Source organism: Amblyomma americanum, chromosome 1 (genome assembly GCF_052857255.1).
Source record: "Amblyomma americanum isolate KBUSLIRL-KWMA chromosome 1, ASM5285725v1, whole genome shotgun sequence".
NCBI lineage: Eukaryota > Metazoa > Arthropoda > Arachnida > Ixodida > Ixodidae > Amblyomma > Amblyomma americanum.
The window spans coordinates 390173829-390191642 of record NC_135497.1 but is presented as its reverse complement, the minus strand read 5'-3'; the positions used below and the strand labels follow the sequence as shown (position 1 = coordinate 390191642).

Below are 17814 nucleotides of genomic sequence, written 5' to 3'. Positions count from 1 at the left end.
CGTCTCTTCGCTGTGTTCCGTCTTTTGACTGGTTTTACTCCTGAACATGTACCAACCGACCCGGATTTCAACACTACTGCAATGCCTTTCTTCTTCGCTGGGTATCTTTCCCAGTCGTCGTGTGTGTGCCTCGTCTCTTCGCTGTGTTCCGTCTTTTGACTGGTTTTACTCCTGAACATGTACCAACTGACCCTGATTTCAACACTACTGCAATGCCTTTCTTCTTCGCTGGGTATCTTTCCCAGTCGTCGTGTGTGCGCCTCGTCTCTCCGCTGTGTTCCGTCTTTTGACTGGTTTTACTCCTGAACATGTACCACCTGACCCAGATATCAACACTACTGCAATGCCTTTCTTCTTCGCTGGGTAGCTTTCCCAGTCGTCGTGTGTATGCCTCGTCTCTTCGCTGTGTTCCGTCTTTTGACTGGTTTTACTCCTGAACATGTACCAACTGACCAAGATTTCAACACTACTGCAATGCCTTTCTTCTTCGCTGGGTATCTTTCCCAGTCGTCGTGTGTGTGCCTCGTCTCTTCGCTTTGTTCCGTCTTTTGACCGGTTTTACTCCTGATTATGTACCAACTGACCCGGATTTCAACACTACTGCAATGCCTTTCTTCTTCGCTGGGTATCTTTCCCAGTCGTCGTGTGTGTGCCTCGTCTCTTCACTGTGTTCCGTCTTTTGACTGGTTTTACTCCTGAACATGTACCAACTGACCCAGATTTCAACACTACTGCAATGCCTTTCTTCTTCGCAGGGTATCTTTCCCAGTCGTCGTGTGTGTGCCTCGTCTCTTCGCTGTGTTCCGTCTTTTGACTGGTTTTACTCCTGAACATGTACCAACTGACCCAGATTTCAACACTACTGCAATGCCTTTCTTCTTCGCTGGGTATCTTTCCCAGTCGTCGTGTGTGTGACGGGACTATCTAGCCACGCTGTGCAGTTGGATGGCGGAGGCTTGGGCTAGCATTCCCGATGCATTAACCGGTTCTAATTTCAAGAAATGCGGGATATGAAACGCGCTCGACGGTAAGGAGGACGTGTTTCATTAGAAAGATTTATCTGACAAGGGCTTTTCGGATGACAGCCAACGATGACGATCACTAAAGCACAGACTACGGTCAATTCCGAAGTGTGCGCGCCCGTGTGTGTGCCGAAGCCGGAGTAATTTTTTGATGGTCCTTGGGTTCATCGGAAGGGTGCAGACACTTCCAAACGTTGTTCGGCGGTGATGAAGGGAGATGTGCAGATGAAGGTCAAAGAGAGAATATATTTACAGTATGTACAAGGGCAAACTGCGTTACAAGTTGAGTCACACAGACGGTCAAGCTGTAACTGACGAAGACAATTCTAACACAGAGAAACACTCTCTTTAAGTCCTTACTCATCGACGCAAGGTTAGAGTCTAGGGTTGTAGAATTACGTGCCACTGCACGGAGCCTCTAGCTCAACTAGACAAGACTGCCCTCCAATGATTTTACATGCAGTTTTAAAGCTTTTGCAAAGAAATTAGGGCGGTCCTATATCGAGGCACGCCCTAAGCTTCGATAACCAATGGAGGTAGGCACAGCCCCTGAAGGTTGGACCTAACTTCGAGCCCGGGGCTTGGCTATAAAGAAAAAGAAACATATACAGAAAACATTTTGAAAACCCTCTCCCTGAGGGGAGTTCTCGGCCTTAGCGCTTGATGCTTTCCCTTTCCCTGCCGCACCCGCGCGGCGCCTCTCAAATGATGAAGCGTTTTTTTTAGCTAATTGGCGGGACCACTGACCCACTGGCTCGCCGCAGGAATGTCAGACGGCGGAGAACCGCGACACTTCGGTGCGATCGAGAATGCCAGAAAAAAGAAGAAAAAAAGGACCCCATCGCGGAATGTGAGGTGGTTCACATTCTGCCGCCGTGGGAATGCTGCCTGAGATCAAGCGGCCCCACGTGCTCGTTGTTCGCGCCTCGCATGCTTTCTTGGCGCCAGGTGTCCTCGGCCGTCACAGTGGTGCTGTCAAGCAGCCAGTGCTTCCTGCGCCTTTGCCACTGCTTGCGGGGGTAGGGGGGTGGGGCGTAGACCGGATGTCCGCAGTGACCACAAGCTAAAGGAAAAAGATATGCGCGTTGACGAAGGCGGCCTTACACGTCCCCCCTAAGATGCTAAATGAGCTTGGAGTCCGCTCATTTACGCAAAACCAAATAAAGGCCGCGGTAACGTGAAACTCAAATTGCAGCCTCATGCAGCCAGAAATAATCAGTTCTACAAACAAAAAAAAGTCGCGGCACTGACAAAAGAACAACACACTTCGTTACAAGCTCTTCATAAATGAAGTTCATCACAGTACGAGCGTCAGCGTGCCAGCGTCCTTGTACATGGTTCCGGTCACACACCACTGTTCACATCACAAAGTGCAGCGAGTGAACGGGAACAATCACGCCTGCCTGAGGGGTCATGGCTCAATTATTGCCTTGCTCTTTTCGCCAGCTGATGTTGGGGACGCGAGATAACGCGTCGACGTTGCCGTTGCAGGCGCCTCGCCTGTGCGTTACAACCACATTGTAGCGCTGTAAGGCCAGTGCCCACCTTGCTAGTTTCGCGCCATGAGGCGTGCTCGTCGTCAGATAAGAAAAAGGATTGTGATCGGAGACCACGTTAATCTGTGCACCAAACACCCAGTGGTCAAATTTCTTGAGCGACCAAATTATGGCAAATGCCTCGCGCTCGATTGTTGACCAGCGGGTCTTAGTTGGCGTGAACTTGTGACTGGCGAAGGCGATCGGTTCCTCTCGCCCCGCCTCTCCCATCTGTGCCAATCAAGCTCCGACCGCGACTTCGGATGCATCCGTGAACAGCCAATACGGCTTGCGGATATCGGAAGTGTTTAGCGCTGCCGCGTCGCAAAGCGACTTCTTTAGCTTATCAAAAGTCTGCTGCGCTTCCAGAGTCCAAGGAATCGCGTTTGGTACCCCTCGCTTCGTTAAGGACGTGAGTGGCGCGGCGACCTCAGCGTAGTTCTGGACATACTCGCGGTAGTAGCCACATAGCCCCAGCAGTCTTCGCAGCGGCTTTTTTTTTGGGGTGGGCGGCGCGAGGTCCTGAATAGCGGCTAGCTTCTCGAGGTCCGGCCCGTGGGTACCACCTCCCACTACGTGATCTAAGTACCTACTCTGTGCCTGTGCGACTTGGCACTTCTCCGGGCTCACCTTAAGTTTTTCTTCGCCTAGTAATCCAAACACAATGATCAGCTGCTTCAGATGTTCCTGCCACGACGTTGAAAAAATGGCAATGTCATCGAGATACGCCGCAGCGTAGGCCTGATGCCTGGAGAGCAGCGTATTCATCATTCGCTGGAAAGTGGCAGCCGCATTTTTTAGCCCAAATGGCATGATGCGCCAAGCGTACTGTGCTTCTTGGGTCACGAACGCGGTCAAATGTTGGCTTCCGGGGGCCATTGGTACCTGCCAATAACCTCGTCGCAGGTCTACTAGTGTAATGAACTTCGCGCGGCCTACCCTCGTAATTAACTCATGTGGGGGTATCATCGGGAATGCATCAGTGCATGTGGCTGCGTTCAGCGCGCGGTAATCGATGCACATGCGCACTGAGCCGTCCTTCTTCCCCACACAGACCACGGGATGAGCGTAGTCGCTCTCTACGGGGTATATGAGACCCAGGTCTAACAACTCGTCAACCTGGCGGCTAACCTCAACCCTAAGAAGCTCGGGCACTCGATATGGGAAGGCGCGTTTTGGCTGGTACCCGTCTTGTAACTCGATTTTGTGCAGTCCCACTTCGGCCGCTCCCGGTGTTTCATCGAACAGGTCAGCGTAACCGGCGAACACTTTCGCCATTTCAGCGCGCTGCTGAGAGTCCAAATGTGCCAGTTTCTCCTGTTCGATGGAAAAGGGGCCCGACTGTGTGGGCGCAGGGCGAGGTGTGCACTCAATTTCTCCGAAATCCGTGTCTTCGTCGAATACGACACCAACGTGGCTAACCCGCGCGTAGTAAGGCCGAAGCCTATTTGCATGCACAAGTGGCGCGGCGCGCGCTCCGGTATCGATCCTGTAGGAGTTTTGCCTTTCCTGCGTGGTTATCACATATGGGCCGAGCCATTTAGGAGCTAGTTTGTTGTCGCGGTCGGTATCAAACGCGAGAACTTGACATCCGACGCTGAAAACTTTGTTCCTAGCCTGCTTATTGTACTCCTGCGTGTAGCTCCACTGTCGTGCGCTTGCCGTTAGCCCCGCTACTGCCGCGGCTATCTCTAGCTGTTCGCGCAGCTGTCTCAAATATTTTGCGGGCTCTTCCCTTAGTGTGTTTGGGAGTGGCTGCTCACCCGTCCAAGTGCTCTGCTAAATAGCCAGCGGCCTCGTAGGATTCCTGCCGTAAAGAAGTCGGAATGGGGCAACCCCTGTGGTGTCATGGGGTACCTCCCTGTACGCCCATAGCACAAATGGGATGAGCCTGTCCCAGTTTCTCGGGTCTTTATCTATTACAAGAAAAAGCATGTTTTTGAGGACGCGGTTCCACCGTTCTACTGTCCCGTTGCTCTCGGGATGTTCTGGAGTCGAAAAACGGGGCGCGCATGCCAATCTTGCTAACGTCTCCCTTGTCAGCTGTGCAGTGAAGTTAGTTCCTTGGTCTGAGCATATAACTTCCGGGATACCGGTGCGGCTAAAGATTGCGAGTAGGGTGTCGCATGTTGCTCTCGCGGTTAGTGAACGCAGACAAACCACTTCGGGCTACCGCTGCACAAATCAACCAGGCAAAGAGCGTACCTATGGCCCCGGCCTCAGGGCATGTCAATCGGCCCGATGATGTCGACGTTTACTACTTGGAAAGGGTGGTCAGGTCTGGTCAGTGGCGTGATAGGCACCCTGTCTTTAAGCCGCCTATCTGACCTGATCTGACAAGCGTGACACGTCTTGCATCGTTGTGCCACATCTGCCTCTAAACCGGGCCAAAAAAACTATACTTAATTCTCGCCCTCGTCTTCCTTGGGCCCAAATGTCCTCCCCAAAGAAATTCGTGGGCCACTGAAAGCACTTCTTCCCGTCTGCTGAGGGGCAGCACAAGCTGCTTGACGTTTGCGCCTGCGATGGAGTCCCGGTGGTATAAAAGGCCGTCCGAGATGAAAATGCGCCTTTTCCCGATTTTGCGTCCTCCCAAGATTTCCTAAGGCTTTCATCGGACAGCTGGGCCGAACGGAACTTCTCTCGCTGCTTTGAGGACGCGTCCTCGTCGTCACGCATTGAGCACTGGTCTTCAATCAGGTACTCGTCGCGGCCCTCTTTATGCTGCTCGCCCGATGCCTCGCTCGACTCATCGTTTTCCTGTTCGTCCGCCTGAGAATGGTTCGCGTGAACCTCGCCCGTCGTTGGGGTCGGCTCGTAGCTCTTCTCGGCCACAGAGAACGACACGCTAGCTGTGTCAGTAGCAACGTGGCTCTTGCTCTGGGTAAGCGGCGCGCCGCGGCTGTCGATCTGCGCTAGCAGCTCCCAGTCCTCCCGCGATAGTAAGCAGTCTATACCCTCGGCGAGCTTGCCTGTGAGCGCACAGACTATATGTACGGTCTCCGGTCGCGCTACAAGTGTGGGGCACCGCTTCAGACTGACCGCGAGGGTAACTAGTTTTGCCTCTACTGTTTCGCCGAAGGTTGAAACAAGATTAATCTTGCCCGAAGGCTCCTGGGATACGCTGGGAACTAGGATTTCTCTAAACTACAGTAATCTCGCTGCCGGTGTCAATGATTGCAGTTGCCGGCACACCGGCGCATTCGATCTGAACCTGCTGTAGCTTTGATTGCCGGGCTCGGTCGGACGACCCTGGGGCATTCATTTCTGCCACCAAAGTCCTTTGCGGGTGGGCTGATGCTAGGATTTCGGCTGCCTCTGTGCTGGATACTGCCACTCTCTGTGTCCGGGCGAGCTTATCGGTTTTCTGCGCATTGTGAGCGGCTCGTGGGCAGTCCTTTGCGCGATGGCCTACTGCGCGGCACACGAAACATTGCACCTGTCGTCTCTTGTCGCTGGTCGAAGGTTGCGTAGGAGTTTTTTCTTTCTCAAAGTGTGGGACCGTTTGTCGCACAGCGCCCCTTTTCCTTAGCCTGCTCGAATGTCTGCAGCATCTGTGACATCTCGTCCGGTTTCACCCATTTCTCTCCCTCGCGGAGGCGCACGTATTCTAAGCCCTCGGTGCTTAGGCTCGCTTTCATCCTATCGGCCACGACGAGAGCCACCACGTCTTCCTTGCTGTCTGCATCTCGCGAGCGCAGGTAGTACTGGAAGTAAGTTTTTACGCGAGAGGCAAATTGCGCCCATGTTTCCTCCTTCCGCTTTGCGGCGCGCTCGAACCGGTCTAGGTACTCAGCGGGGGTGAGTTTTAGCTCGTTTAAAACGGCTTTCTTCACTACGTCGTAGTCACTGCACTCATCGTCCTTGAGTCCACGAAGCAAGTACCGCACACGCTCGGTCAGTGCTGGCATTATCAAATGTACGCGGCTGTTTTCTGGCACATCGTACGTTGTGAATAGTCTTTCTACCTCGTCAAACCACAGCGGTACATCCGCGTCTCATGGTAACTTGAGCCCCTTTAGGACCTGGGCACATTGGGATACTGGGTCGAGGCCTGTTCGCCGTTGGTCGTCAGGTACCAGCAATAAGGGAGTATGTCTGCCACCTATCGTTCTTATGCCAAGTTTCCCCAACTCGATGCGTTCGCGAGATTCGATCTTAAGCTTTTCGAGCTGAAAATCTAGTTCCATGCGGTGGATCTGTACGGCATCAGACCTCGTCCTTGGAGTTATTTTCCGTCGCGTTTCCGCTACCGGCTCCTTCGTCGCCCCATCTAATGCTGCCCCTGCCGACATCGTGTCTTCCTGCGAGATATCACTTGACAGGTCGTCCTCATCAAATACATTCTGTTCCGATGCACTCTCCTCTGCCCCTCTGTCAGCTGAGCTCGCCATCATGCTCCGCGTCTGCACCATACATCCGTTTACGCTTGAGCCATAACCACCTCAAAGAGACGTAAGGAATCCCGCTCACCTGTACCGCTGTCAGTAGTAGGTGCCGTTTCTTCTCCAAACTCGTCCGGAGCCGAAGGGGGAACGCCGCCTTGGGGTCGGTGAGCCGCGGTACCTTTTCAGCTTGGCTGGTGCCGGAAATCGATTCCTTCTGGTCCTCCTGGGTGGCTACCACGTGCTGGGTGTTGCCGAGTGCCTGGACACTGCTGGGCCTGCGGGTGGTGTCAGCTCGGGGCTGACGGTCGCCGAATTCTGTCGTGTTGCGCCAGTAATTTTTTGATGGTCCGTTGGGTTCTTCGGAAGGGTGCAGACCCTTCCAAACGTTGTTGTTCGGCGGTGATGAAGGGAGATGTGCAGATGAAGGTCAAAGAGAGAATATATTTACAGTATGTACAAGGGCAAACTGCGTTACAAGTTGAGTCACACAGACGGTCAAGCTGTAACTGACGAAGACAATTCTCACACAGAGAAACACTCTCTACAAGCCCTTACTCATCGACGCGAGGTTAGAGTCTAGGGCTGTAGAATTATGTGCCACAGCACGGAGCCTCTAGCTCAACTAGACAAGACTGCCCTACAATGATTTTACATGCAGTTTTAAAGCTTTTGCAAACAAAGAAATTAGGGTGGTCATACATCGAGGCCCGCCCTAAGCTTCGATAACCAATAGAGGTAGCCACAGCCCCTGATGGTTGGACCCAACTTCGAGCCCAGGGCTTGGCTATAAAGAAAAAGAAACATATACAGAAAACATTTTGAGAACCTTCTCCCCCAGGGGAGTTCTCGGCCTTAGCGCTTGGTGCTTTCCCTTTCCCTGCCGCACCCGCGCGTCGCCTCTCAAAGGATGAAGCGTTTTTTCTAGCTAATTGGCGGGACCACTGACCCACTGGCTCGCCGCAGGAATGTCAGACGGCGGAGAACCGCGACGCTTTGGTGCCATCGAGAATGCCATAAAAAAGAAGAAAAAAGAGGAACCCATCGCGGAATGTGAGGTGGTTCCCATTCTGCCGCCGTGGGAATGCTGCCTGAGATCAAGCGGCCCCACGTGCTCGTTGTTCGCGCCTCGCATGCTTTCTTGGCGCCAGGTGTCCTCGGCCGTCACAGTGGTGCTGTCAAGCAGCCAGTGCTTCCTGCGCCTTTGCCACTGCTTATGGGGGTAGGGGGGGGGGGCGTAGACCGGAGGCCGCAGTGACCACAAGCTAAAGGAAAAAGATATGTGCGTTGATGAAGCGCGGCCTTACAGCCGGTCTGCGCATGCTCGCGGCACAGGACACGAGTAGGCGCTAGCGCGGCGTCCGATCGGTATCTGCGAGATATTTGCCGCCAGCGCTTCACGTCTTGTATCCGGTGCGCCGGCGCACACAAATAATCGGAGGACGTTCGGCTTTCCCGACTTTCGGAATGTCTTCGAGCTGACTGCCTTACTCACAGCACTGATTGATGGGTTTCCCTGGTGGAAATTTTTGCCGCCTCCAGTATTTTTGGGTTGCGCGAAGCACAATACATTATTTCCTGTTCCTTCCAATGTTGAAGGGGATAAAACTTAAAGGCGTTGCAAGAGCTGTGTCTTATCTGGAGAAGGATTTCCTGGCCAGAGTATACGTCTCGCGCTCGCGTCTTTATGCTCACCTGCCCAAAAAAACCTCGCAGAACATAAGTTTTTGCAGCCTGCTTTCCTCAGTAGCATTAATGGCATGTCTTTCGCGTGATTATGTTTTCAGGTTGCGATTTTCAGCACTACTAAGCTTCCGTTTATACTTCCCACGCTTAGACCAATGCTCTAGGTTTTTTCTCCATCACTGTAGCTCCTCTGTCTTGTGCAGTCATATGCGCTGCTTTTTAGACTTGACCAAATTTCTGCTTCTTTTCAGGCATGTGGGTCTCCACTCCCTTCAGCTCCACCACAGTGCGCTCGATTACATACTGTGCGCAACCCGGGTTACTTTAATCATCTCCTCAAAAGAATAGTTTATTAGCCATGACACCAAAACTTGAGTCAATAATGGTGCTCAGTGTGTGCTGGCCAGACAGCATAAGACGAAGGCAATCATGCCCAGGAGTAGATTTTTTTTTGTAATGTAAGGTGATGAAAGAACAAATGCGAGTTTGCTTATCCAATGAGCCACGTGCTGCCAAACGCGCTGACTCCACCGGCAAAATTCCGGCCGTTTCAAGTCGAAATGTGAAAGAATCTCCGAATTAAAGTGAATAGCGCATTCTAGTCAACAATGTTGTCATATGAAACGTCTCTGGCGGAGTTATGCCATTTTTTTTCAGGTTGTGCTTGCCTGCGACATAACACCAGGAACGCTTCACGTCAGAGAAAAAGGCTTATATAGCGTGTCAGCTGCAGTGCCGCCCAGACAACTGCGACCGCTGCCCAAGCAAACCGGTGCCGGTAAATTTAGGCACCTAAAAAGGGCGCGACCACGTGATACGTCGGAGCAGTATGCGTGAGGAGCGAGGCCTCCTGCAGGTGCCGACATCGTTCGAGCAGCAGCCTGAGAACAACCTTTTTTTTCACTCCTTCCGCAGGGTCGCGGCAGAGGTCGGTTCACTGTGGACGGTGTATTTGCAGCATCCACAACACAAGATCACTTTTACGATCAGATAAGAGAGCTGGTGCAACATGTGGTCGATGGGCACCACGTGTCCATATTTGCGTACGGACAGACTGGGGCTGGCAAGACCCACACCATGGAGGGTCCAGCTGCTGAGGAGGCGTACGCCGAGCGGGGCATTGTACCCCGGGCCGTGGAGCAGCTGTGGGACTCAGTCCAAAGCCAGCTCCAGACGTCGGTAAGTACAGCGTATAAGCGTGGTAACGTCTTTCTCTACATATTTGGATGATTGGATTACGTCGTGCACTGGGCCGGTAAAAGATTCCCCTACAACGAGAAGGCTTAATTGTGTCTAAGCTCAAACACGAAATGCGAGCTTGGCTGTCAGTCGGCGACGGAGCACGGAGCTCTCAGCGCTCGAGGATCTAATCAGAAAATAAGCAGGAATGCGCTGCTTGTCAGGCAGCTTCTCAGTGCTGTCGATGTGAGTTAATAGCGGTTTTGAAGTTTGAGCTATGTTTAATTTGATTTTTAGTGCAATGACAAAAATGATCTGTCGGTCCTGATGTCTGCAATGCTGCGCCGTGCTTTAGCTAGTCACAAAAAATATTTTAGCACGCACTGGCTGGTTTGATGGTTCCATAAAATCTCAAGAAAATTTGATGCACCTGTAGCGCTTACTGGTGACAATTTTTTTTAACTGGAAAAGGGGATAGCCATGTATTCTACCCAGCGCTGTAATGACATGAGTCGTTGATAAAGTTCCATGCTCAAAGCGCTCCCTTTCATATGGTGTTATGAGGCGTCGTGTATTCTGTACAACATTGCAACTTCTACAACGTTTCCATTTCTAATCAGTGTAAAGGCAGAGGTGAGCCCACTCCATAGCTGATAGGCATCATCGGGAGCAGAGACCTTAGTGGGCTCATTCTGAGACGTAAACCGCGTCTCGTATTAGGTGCGCGCATATGGTGTCAACACGATGCGCACACCAGTACGTGTCGCTTGATGAGCACGCATTGTTGGTAATTCGGCAGAATTTCAACAATAAGCTTCTCTGCTTTTTATTTTCAAGTGGTGACAGAATTATGTAAACAATCTCTCATCAAAGCGCACTGAAACGTGGATCTATCGAATCAGGCCAGCTTCCTGTGCCTACACATTGTAGTTTCAGTGGCACGTTCCCGCGCCACGTAGAACACAAGTTTCCAGTTCCTCAGACGCCAGCGTTTTATTGCGGAAGCACTACTAGTCTGATTACGAGCAAAGCGGGCGGCGTGTGTTAGTGAGTGTACTCGCACATGGCGCAACAAATCCCACCGATGGCAAAAGATATAGGGTGACGCCATCAAGTGGCCGTGGCCGTAGGAGGCATACAGCAAGCCGAGCACCTCTATTTCAGACAAACATATAGATTTTCGTTTGCATATATATATATATATATATATATATATATATATATATATATATATATATATATATAACACCATACCCCACCCACGACTGGCTCACCTCAATGTGGCGCCAGTTTTACCCCGCTACATTCTTACCAAAACTGTGAGGAATCGTTTGTTGTGCAGAGTTCCGGGCGACGTCAGACAATTTAAGGTTGCATACAGCTTACACGTGCTAGTCAAGTTTGACGCTAGCTTAGATGGGGATTCGAACCGACGACATATGCAAGGTCAACTGTGTGCCTTCCCAGACTGCTTACTTCTTCCCTTAAGGCGTGGTTGAGGTGAACATCTAGATCTGAAGAAGTTACCGTGTATTTACTTTCCTCAAAAACGAATTTTCGTATCAAAATTTTGACGCAACCGTTCATCGTTCACCATTGCGGGTAGTGTCATGCGATTTCTCGTTGCATACAGCATACGTCTGTTAGTCAGGTAGAAGGCTAGCTTCCGACGTGTATTCGAAGCAAGTATGCCAGTGTTTCACTCGGACCTTTGTGCATTCAGCGTTTGTGGAATCAGCATTCGGAGGCGCGTCTTCGTTTGATTTCTCAGTGCGTAACCTGCGTCGAGGTCGAGCGCTCACAAAGGCACAATAATGGTTTCGCCTTTACAGCACGTAGACAGTCTTAAGTACCCTCCGAACTTTTTCAATCTGGCGTGGCTAATGTTAATAAGTTAAGTGTCTTCGCGCAGTCCCGGGACAAGAAGTGAACGCTTGGCACAACCACTTGCATAGTTTAGGAGAACTAAAACGCATTTGAATCGCGTGTACGGCTGCAGATGTGCCGTGATTTCCGTCACAAGGCCAGGAACCGGAGTACGGTCGCTGCCCACGGAACTTAGTACATCGCTTCCCCATTGACCTGTGTGGCTACTTCGCGTATTGAAAACTCAGTACATGTCATGGTCGCTGCTTGAATCACCTTCATTTCTTTTGCGATGTCCTGACATCCTTGTACGCCTTCTTTTAGCGCATACGCTTAGAACCTCACAGGTGCACTTCCTGGTGCATCTTGAGAAACGTCACATTGCGCATTTTTGATTCTTAAGCGTTTTAGATGCGGCAGCGTCAAGGAAAAAAGAAAACACTTTGCGCAAACTAATTCACACACGAAGATTTCCTGGTTACATAAATTTGCTAGATGTTTTATAATTAGTATAAACTGGCCACTCATTCCACTTTTCAATATTAGAGTTGAGACTGTTTACTTTTCGAAGAGGGTCTCATTCTCGGTGAATCGGCTGAGAAGTTTTCGCCCTTGCTTTGTATAATGTGCATTCAAGTTGTAGAGAGTAAAGACCTTTCATCCCCGTGTATCCTGTTAAAGTACATGCGCACAGAGCCGATCAAGTGCGCATTATTTGCCACAAGAAAATAAAATCCAGATATTTCTCAGCACAATCAGTTTATATACCTTTTCTCGAACAGATGCCAAGTCGCGCATGTCATCTGTTGCGACTTGATGAGTACTTATAAATGCAAGAATTATGTCCTGAAAACATGCTTGAGGTAATAGCAGATGAAAGTGAAGCGAGTGAAGACAATTTATTTGCACTGCAATCGCACTTTCTCCTTCCTGCTCACTTCTCTCGAAACGAGAAACGATGAGCTCATTAACAATCCCGAGCAAGTGTTTTTGTTTCTTCTGCTCATCACCACGACTGCCTCGCGCAGGTGTAAGGAGTTTCAAAGAGCTTCCTCATGTTAGAACATGTTGGAACCAAGATCCGCGCCCTGCTTTCATATGTAAATGACGATGCTGTGTATTTCAGTTACGCCGCCGCTAAATCACGACAATTGACATCGAAGAACTTCTCTTCGCAGCTGCCGCAATCCCAAAAGTAGTGAGTAAGGACACTTTGTGAGGAAAATAAAATCAATGCCTATGACTTCAAGTGGCCTATTTTTTATTATAGAAGCAACAATTGCAGCTGTTTTTCTTTCTATTAAGACAGCTGGCCGCACGCACGAGTGTTTCTTCGCTCTGATCATTGTAACATTCATTGTTCGCGGTCAGCAAACGCGTATTTCTTACTGCTAGAGGGACAGAACATGGACCAGTGAGCAGTCACCATCCTTTGCCTTTATTTTCCGTTAGCTGAGGGCCACTGAAGGGCCCTACCGTGCCCCATGGGCCCTGTTCTCGCTTCAGCTGCTGTTCTTGCACACCTGCAGCACGATATCAAGATTACTGTGGTCGAGATCTACAATGAAGAACTGCTGGATGTTCTCGGCTTTTCCAATGAAGGCCTGTCCTCGGCAGACCGGAAGGTGTGCCTCATGGAGCACGAGAGCACCGTTGAGCTGCGCAATGCTACGGAGGTGCAGATAACTTCCAAGGCGCAGGTCTGTAGCGCTCTATGCCGCAGCCGCTGAGTCTTAATGTAGTATCTGCGTCTCGGAAGATGCTCCAAGCGTAGTATTTAAATCCTTACCCCAAGCGCAACCACGTGGCTGCAAAGGAAAGCTTTCCAACTGTCACAGAAGCTTCGAATTTGGAAGACACTGGTTATGGAGAAAGTTTTCAGCAACTGCTAAGGTGCTCAGAGAGCTGTGCAACAATCCTGTGTAGCTATATCGCTGCGTTTGGTTGGATGCTAATGGGCAATTCTCATGCCGGACATTTATTTGCGTAGCAAATACATGTTGTACAGATTTTAATTGCATGAACATAAAAAAATTAGCAGCCAGCACGTTTCGAGTACAAAGAAAATTATTAAACATCCATTTAGGTCCTTGCAAGTATTGGTTAGCGCTACCAAAATACAAAAAGGGACGAACACACAGGACAAGCGCTTAGTCCCGTTCTGTATTTTGGTAGCGCTAACCAATACCTTCAAGGATGCATTTCCAACTAGCCCCAATTGCAGCTCTTTTGATCCATTTAGGCTTAACCCTACTACTGATTAAAAAAAAAATGTTCTATTTATTGACGTTAAATGATCTTGAGAAGAAACATTTCGGTCTTTGTATACTGTACTAAGACTGCGCGATTTTGCAGCTACGAATGCTTTATAGAGAAGATCTCAACCCCCCCCCCCCCCCCGAAAAAAAACCCAAAAATACGACACAATTTTCGCGTGGTGTTTCTACGCATACAAAGAATGATGCCGTGCCTACCGCGATAGCTCAGAGCAGTTATGTTCCTTCAGCGAAGTGTAGGTTGCAGCAGGAATTGTACTTGGAGCTTTTAAGGTCAGTACACTTATTCAGTCGAATCAACTCAATATAGAGCTCTTACTCACTGCAGCATAGCGTCGTTTTTTTATCCATTGCAAAGCATCTGCTCTGATTGAGCAATATTTAACTGTGATATGATAAACCTGTTGTTGCGTGCTTAAAAACCCCAACCGAGATATTTGATTTCATAGCTAGCATATAAAAGCTAGTCCGAAGTTTTCTTTCAGGCGGAGGCGAAACAAACGCTAATTCATTGAATACTGGGCCCAGCACCTTGACTGCTTTTATCAGTAGCATGCAAAAGTTGCATTCAAAAGCTCAATGTTTGTGCTTGAATACATGCAGCTGTACTCGTGGATCTGTCATCTAATCTCTACAATTTTTCAGCTCTCGGATATCGTGGAGCACGTGAGGATGCACCGCGCCACCGCCAGCACAGTCTTCAATGCGCGCTCTTCGCGCTCTCATGTGGTTTACCGCGTGGACGTGCGCGCCTGTGGTGAAGAGGGGGCGGGGCAGGGTGAGTGTGTTCCCAGGGTTCGCTGCAGCCCTTGGCTGCTCTGCGCGCGCTAGGCTGTTTCAATCTGTAACACGTGAGGAATGCACGTAGAATTTGGTCAGTTTACAAGGTCACACTCGCCTCCCAGTAAGCTACCACCTACGCAGTTCGAACATTTTTTGGCTGGGTACATACAGTTGAACTGGTAGGTATGAATGGAATTAATCGATTTTTTTCGCATTTTTCTACCCAGAACGTCCTAACCCGAAGAGGTAGTTCAGTGGTTATTGTTTCTGACTGCTGTGAGATAGGTCGCGGGTTCGATCCTGGCCACGGCACCTTGTTTTGGACGGCAGCGAAACGTAATGCCAGCAGTGTACTGATGTTTCTGAGCACATAAAAAGATTGGTTTGGTTTATGGGGGTTTAACGTCCCAAAGCGACTCAGGCTAATAGGGACGCCTTATTGAAGGGCTCCGAAAATTTCGACCACCTAGGGTTCTTTAACGTGCACTGACATCGCAAAGTACCCGGGCCTCTAGCATTTAGCCTCCACCGACATGAGACCGCCGCGGCCGGATCCAACTATGTCTTTGGGGTCGGCAACCGAGCGCCATCACCACTGAGCCACCCACTTAGAACGAGCCCGAGGTAAATTACGGAAGGCGCTTAGGGCTACTTACTTGCTTTGAATGCGAAATTTTTCTCTTTGTGAGATCTGTTGCGAGGTTCATTAAAGATTTCTTCCTTTCTTAAGACTCGTTATTACACAGTCTTAAGAAAACCTGTACGCTAGGTTCACCTATATTCAAGAAGAAATAACGTGGCTGTGAGGCCTAAGGGTGGCGTGCTCGCCTCGCCATCTGAAGGCCCTTGGTTAGGTACCCCGCACCTCCGGAAGGAAATTTTTTAGATCATTAGCTCTACTTCTCGCGTTTCGAGTCGAAGCGTTATGTGCTATGCAAATCGTAACCCAAAGGCTGCCATGGTAACCGAGATGGTTACACAATAGAATAAAATGATAACAGGAGGCAGCGTGATGCCAGCGCACCGGAACTCGAAATTAAACTATGTCGATCTGGTATACATAATCCTGTCTGGCGGGCATCAAAGTCGGGCCACTTAGTCCCGATGTTCGTGTAAACTTTATCGGTCAACCGTTTGCCGTAGAATGTTGCCGATGTTGTCATGCGACTCAGCGTTCTATGCCGCATAAACGTAATAGCTAAGTTAGAGCCTAGCTACTGGTAGGGATTCGAACCGGCGACTTATGTACCCTTAGTTCCGCGCCTTACGAATCTTTTATGAATATTGTGGTTCAAACGTTTGTCGCAATGTGTTCCGGGTGGTGGCGTACGATTTCGCTATTCAGGCAGCATAAGCTTAGTAGTTGAGTTAGTCTAGCTCCTGGCAAGAATTCCAACCGGCGGCCTATGTTAGGTGCCTTAACGCTCGATATTTGATCGCTGCCTCAGCGTGAGCTCATTTTTTTTTGCTGTAGATGTCACTACCATATGGTCTTCTGCTGACGTCATGTGAAAGCATGGTGACGTCACTGAAGTATTTCGGGCCCTGGACGGCGACAGACGCTGTCTTTTGGCTAGTGGAACATACAAGGTTTTTTTTCTTAAATTCTTGTATGAAACATACAAGATTATTGCACAATTTTCAAAAATAGGCTTTTTGAGTTGAAAGAGCAGTTTTTTTCTGCATAGCAGTCAGCAGTATAGTACATCAGAGTACAGCTAAGACGGGATAACTAGCAGGTTGGTTAACTGATACTTAAATGTTAACATTTCAACTCTTACTGTTAGGCTTTTTACCTGTTGAGAGGCGTGTAGTCCGCTGTAATTAGTATCAATATATGTTTTTAGAATTTCGAAAACGTGGTTACCCTGAGCGCTACGGCCAAATGAATTCTGGCCATTTCGACGAGTTACGTGCACAGGAGAGGTTTTTTTTCCTTCAAACTTTTGGAAAAAGCATGTATTTTGGCACGATGTAGCCAAAATTTGTAGGCCACAGCGCGAAGGGTAACCAGGTTTTTGATCTTCTAAAAATCGATATGGATGTTACCTGCGGTGGGCTACACCCCTCTGAATTATAAAGGAGTCCAATGGTTATAGTCAAGAAGTTGACTATTTAATATTAGTTAAGCGACCTGCTAGTTAGGATGTTTTAGCTGCGTTCTAACGTACTAAACCGATGACAATGTTAAGCCTAAAAAGCTCTCTTCTAACTCAAAGAGGCTATTGTTTAAAAATTGTGTAATGTCTTAGATGAAGCACCTTGTATAATACTTTCTCATTAAAATTCGGAGCACTCCGGTACGGCATTGCTTAGACCTGTAATGATGCGCCAGTCTTACAAAACGCCGCAAGCTCGTCTTCAGTGCGCTGTTTACCGCGTCTCTTTTTTTCTATGCCCTGAAGAAGCGCGACGGCATCTGTACCAGCTTGGCTCTCCAAGACACTGGTTAGCAAAAAGAGCCCCCTTTAGGGCGGCGTGCGCTTGCACACAACGCTCACCTTTTGTGACGATTCCAGTTCCACGCCCCTCAAAACACAACTTAACCTCCAAAGTCGGACTGGACTGCCTCCCAGGTGTCACCGATTACTAGTTCGTTTAAATTTTTTTGTTTAGATTGAGAAAGGTGTTTCAAATGCAGGGGCATCTATGCTTTTTTCTGGGGGGCTAAAGCGTTATTGCGCTAACACACTGCGCCAAGCGCAAGCTCAGTGCCGTGTTGCACTTTTCTTCGAATTGTGCTATTACCAATCAGAAGTATTTTGGTACTGATGAAAACCCTTGTTGTCGGGAACAAGCGGAAAAAGTTTAGTTGCTATGGCTTTGAATACACTTTGCTTCCTAAACCTCCACTTCCTTCTTATGCCTCAAGCCATCCCTGTCAGTAACTACTTACGAATGAATACTCAGCGCTGCCATCATGTTAACGCCATGGTTACGTACTGTTACTTGTCATTCTTAAGTTTAGTTGTTTTTCTTGCGCATTACATTCTTTTTTACTGGGACAGTGTTCTTTAATATAAGATGTCTGCGCAAGAGCAGCTAGAAAATAAAGAATCACTGCTCCAGCACGCTTTGAAAT

At 49.3% G+C, this 17814-nt stretch overlaps 1 protein-coding gene and 1 pseudogene across 1 annotated transcript in view; one reads left to right on the top strand and one right to left on the bottom strand.

Annotated features, from left to right (window-relative positions):
- The window catches only part of LOC144101885 (kinesin-like protein KLP2), a 126055-nt gene that overhangs the window by 80827 nt on the left and 27414 nt on the right, over positions 1-17814 (top strand). Inside the window, exons 4-6 of the mRNA XM_077635111.1 lie at positions 9544-9807; positions 13203-13373; positions 14595-14727. Of these exons, the coding sequence (XP_077491237.1) occupies positions 9544-9807; positions 13203-13373; positions 14595-14727 (568 nt within the window). The remainder of the gene's footprint in view (positions 1-9543; positions 9808-13202; positions 13374-14594; positions 14728-17814) is intronic.
- LOC144116491 (uncharacterized) lies at positions 2441-6951 on the bottom strand (annotated as a pseudogene).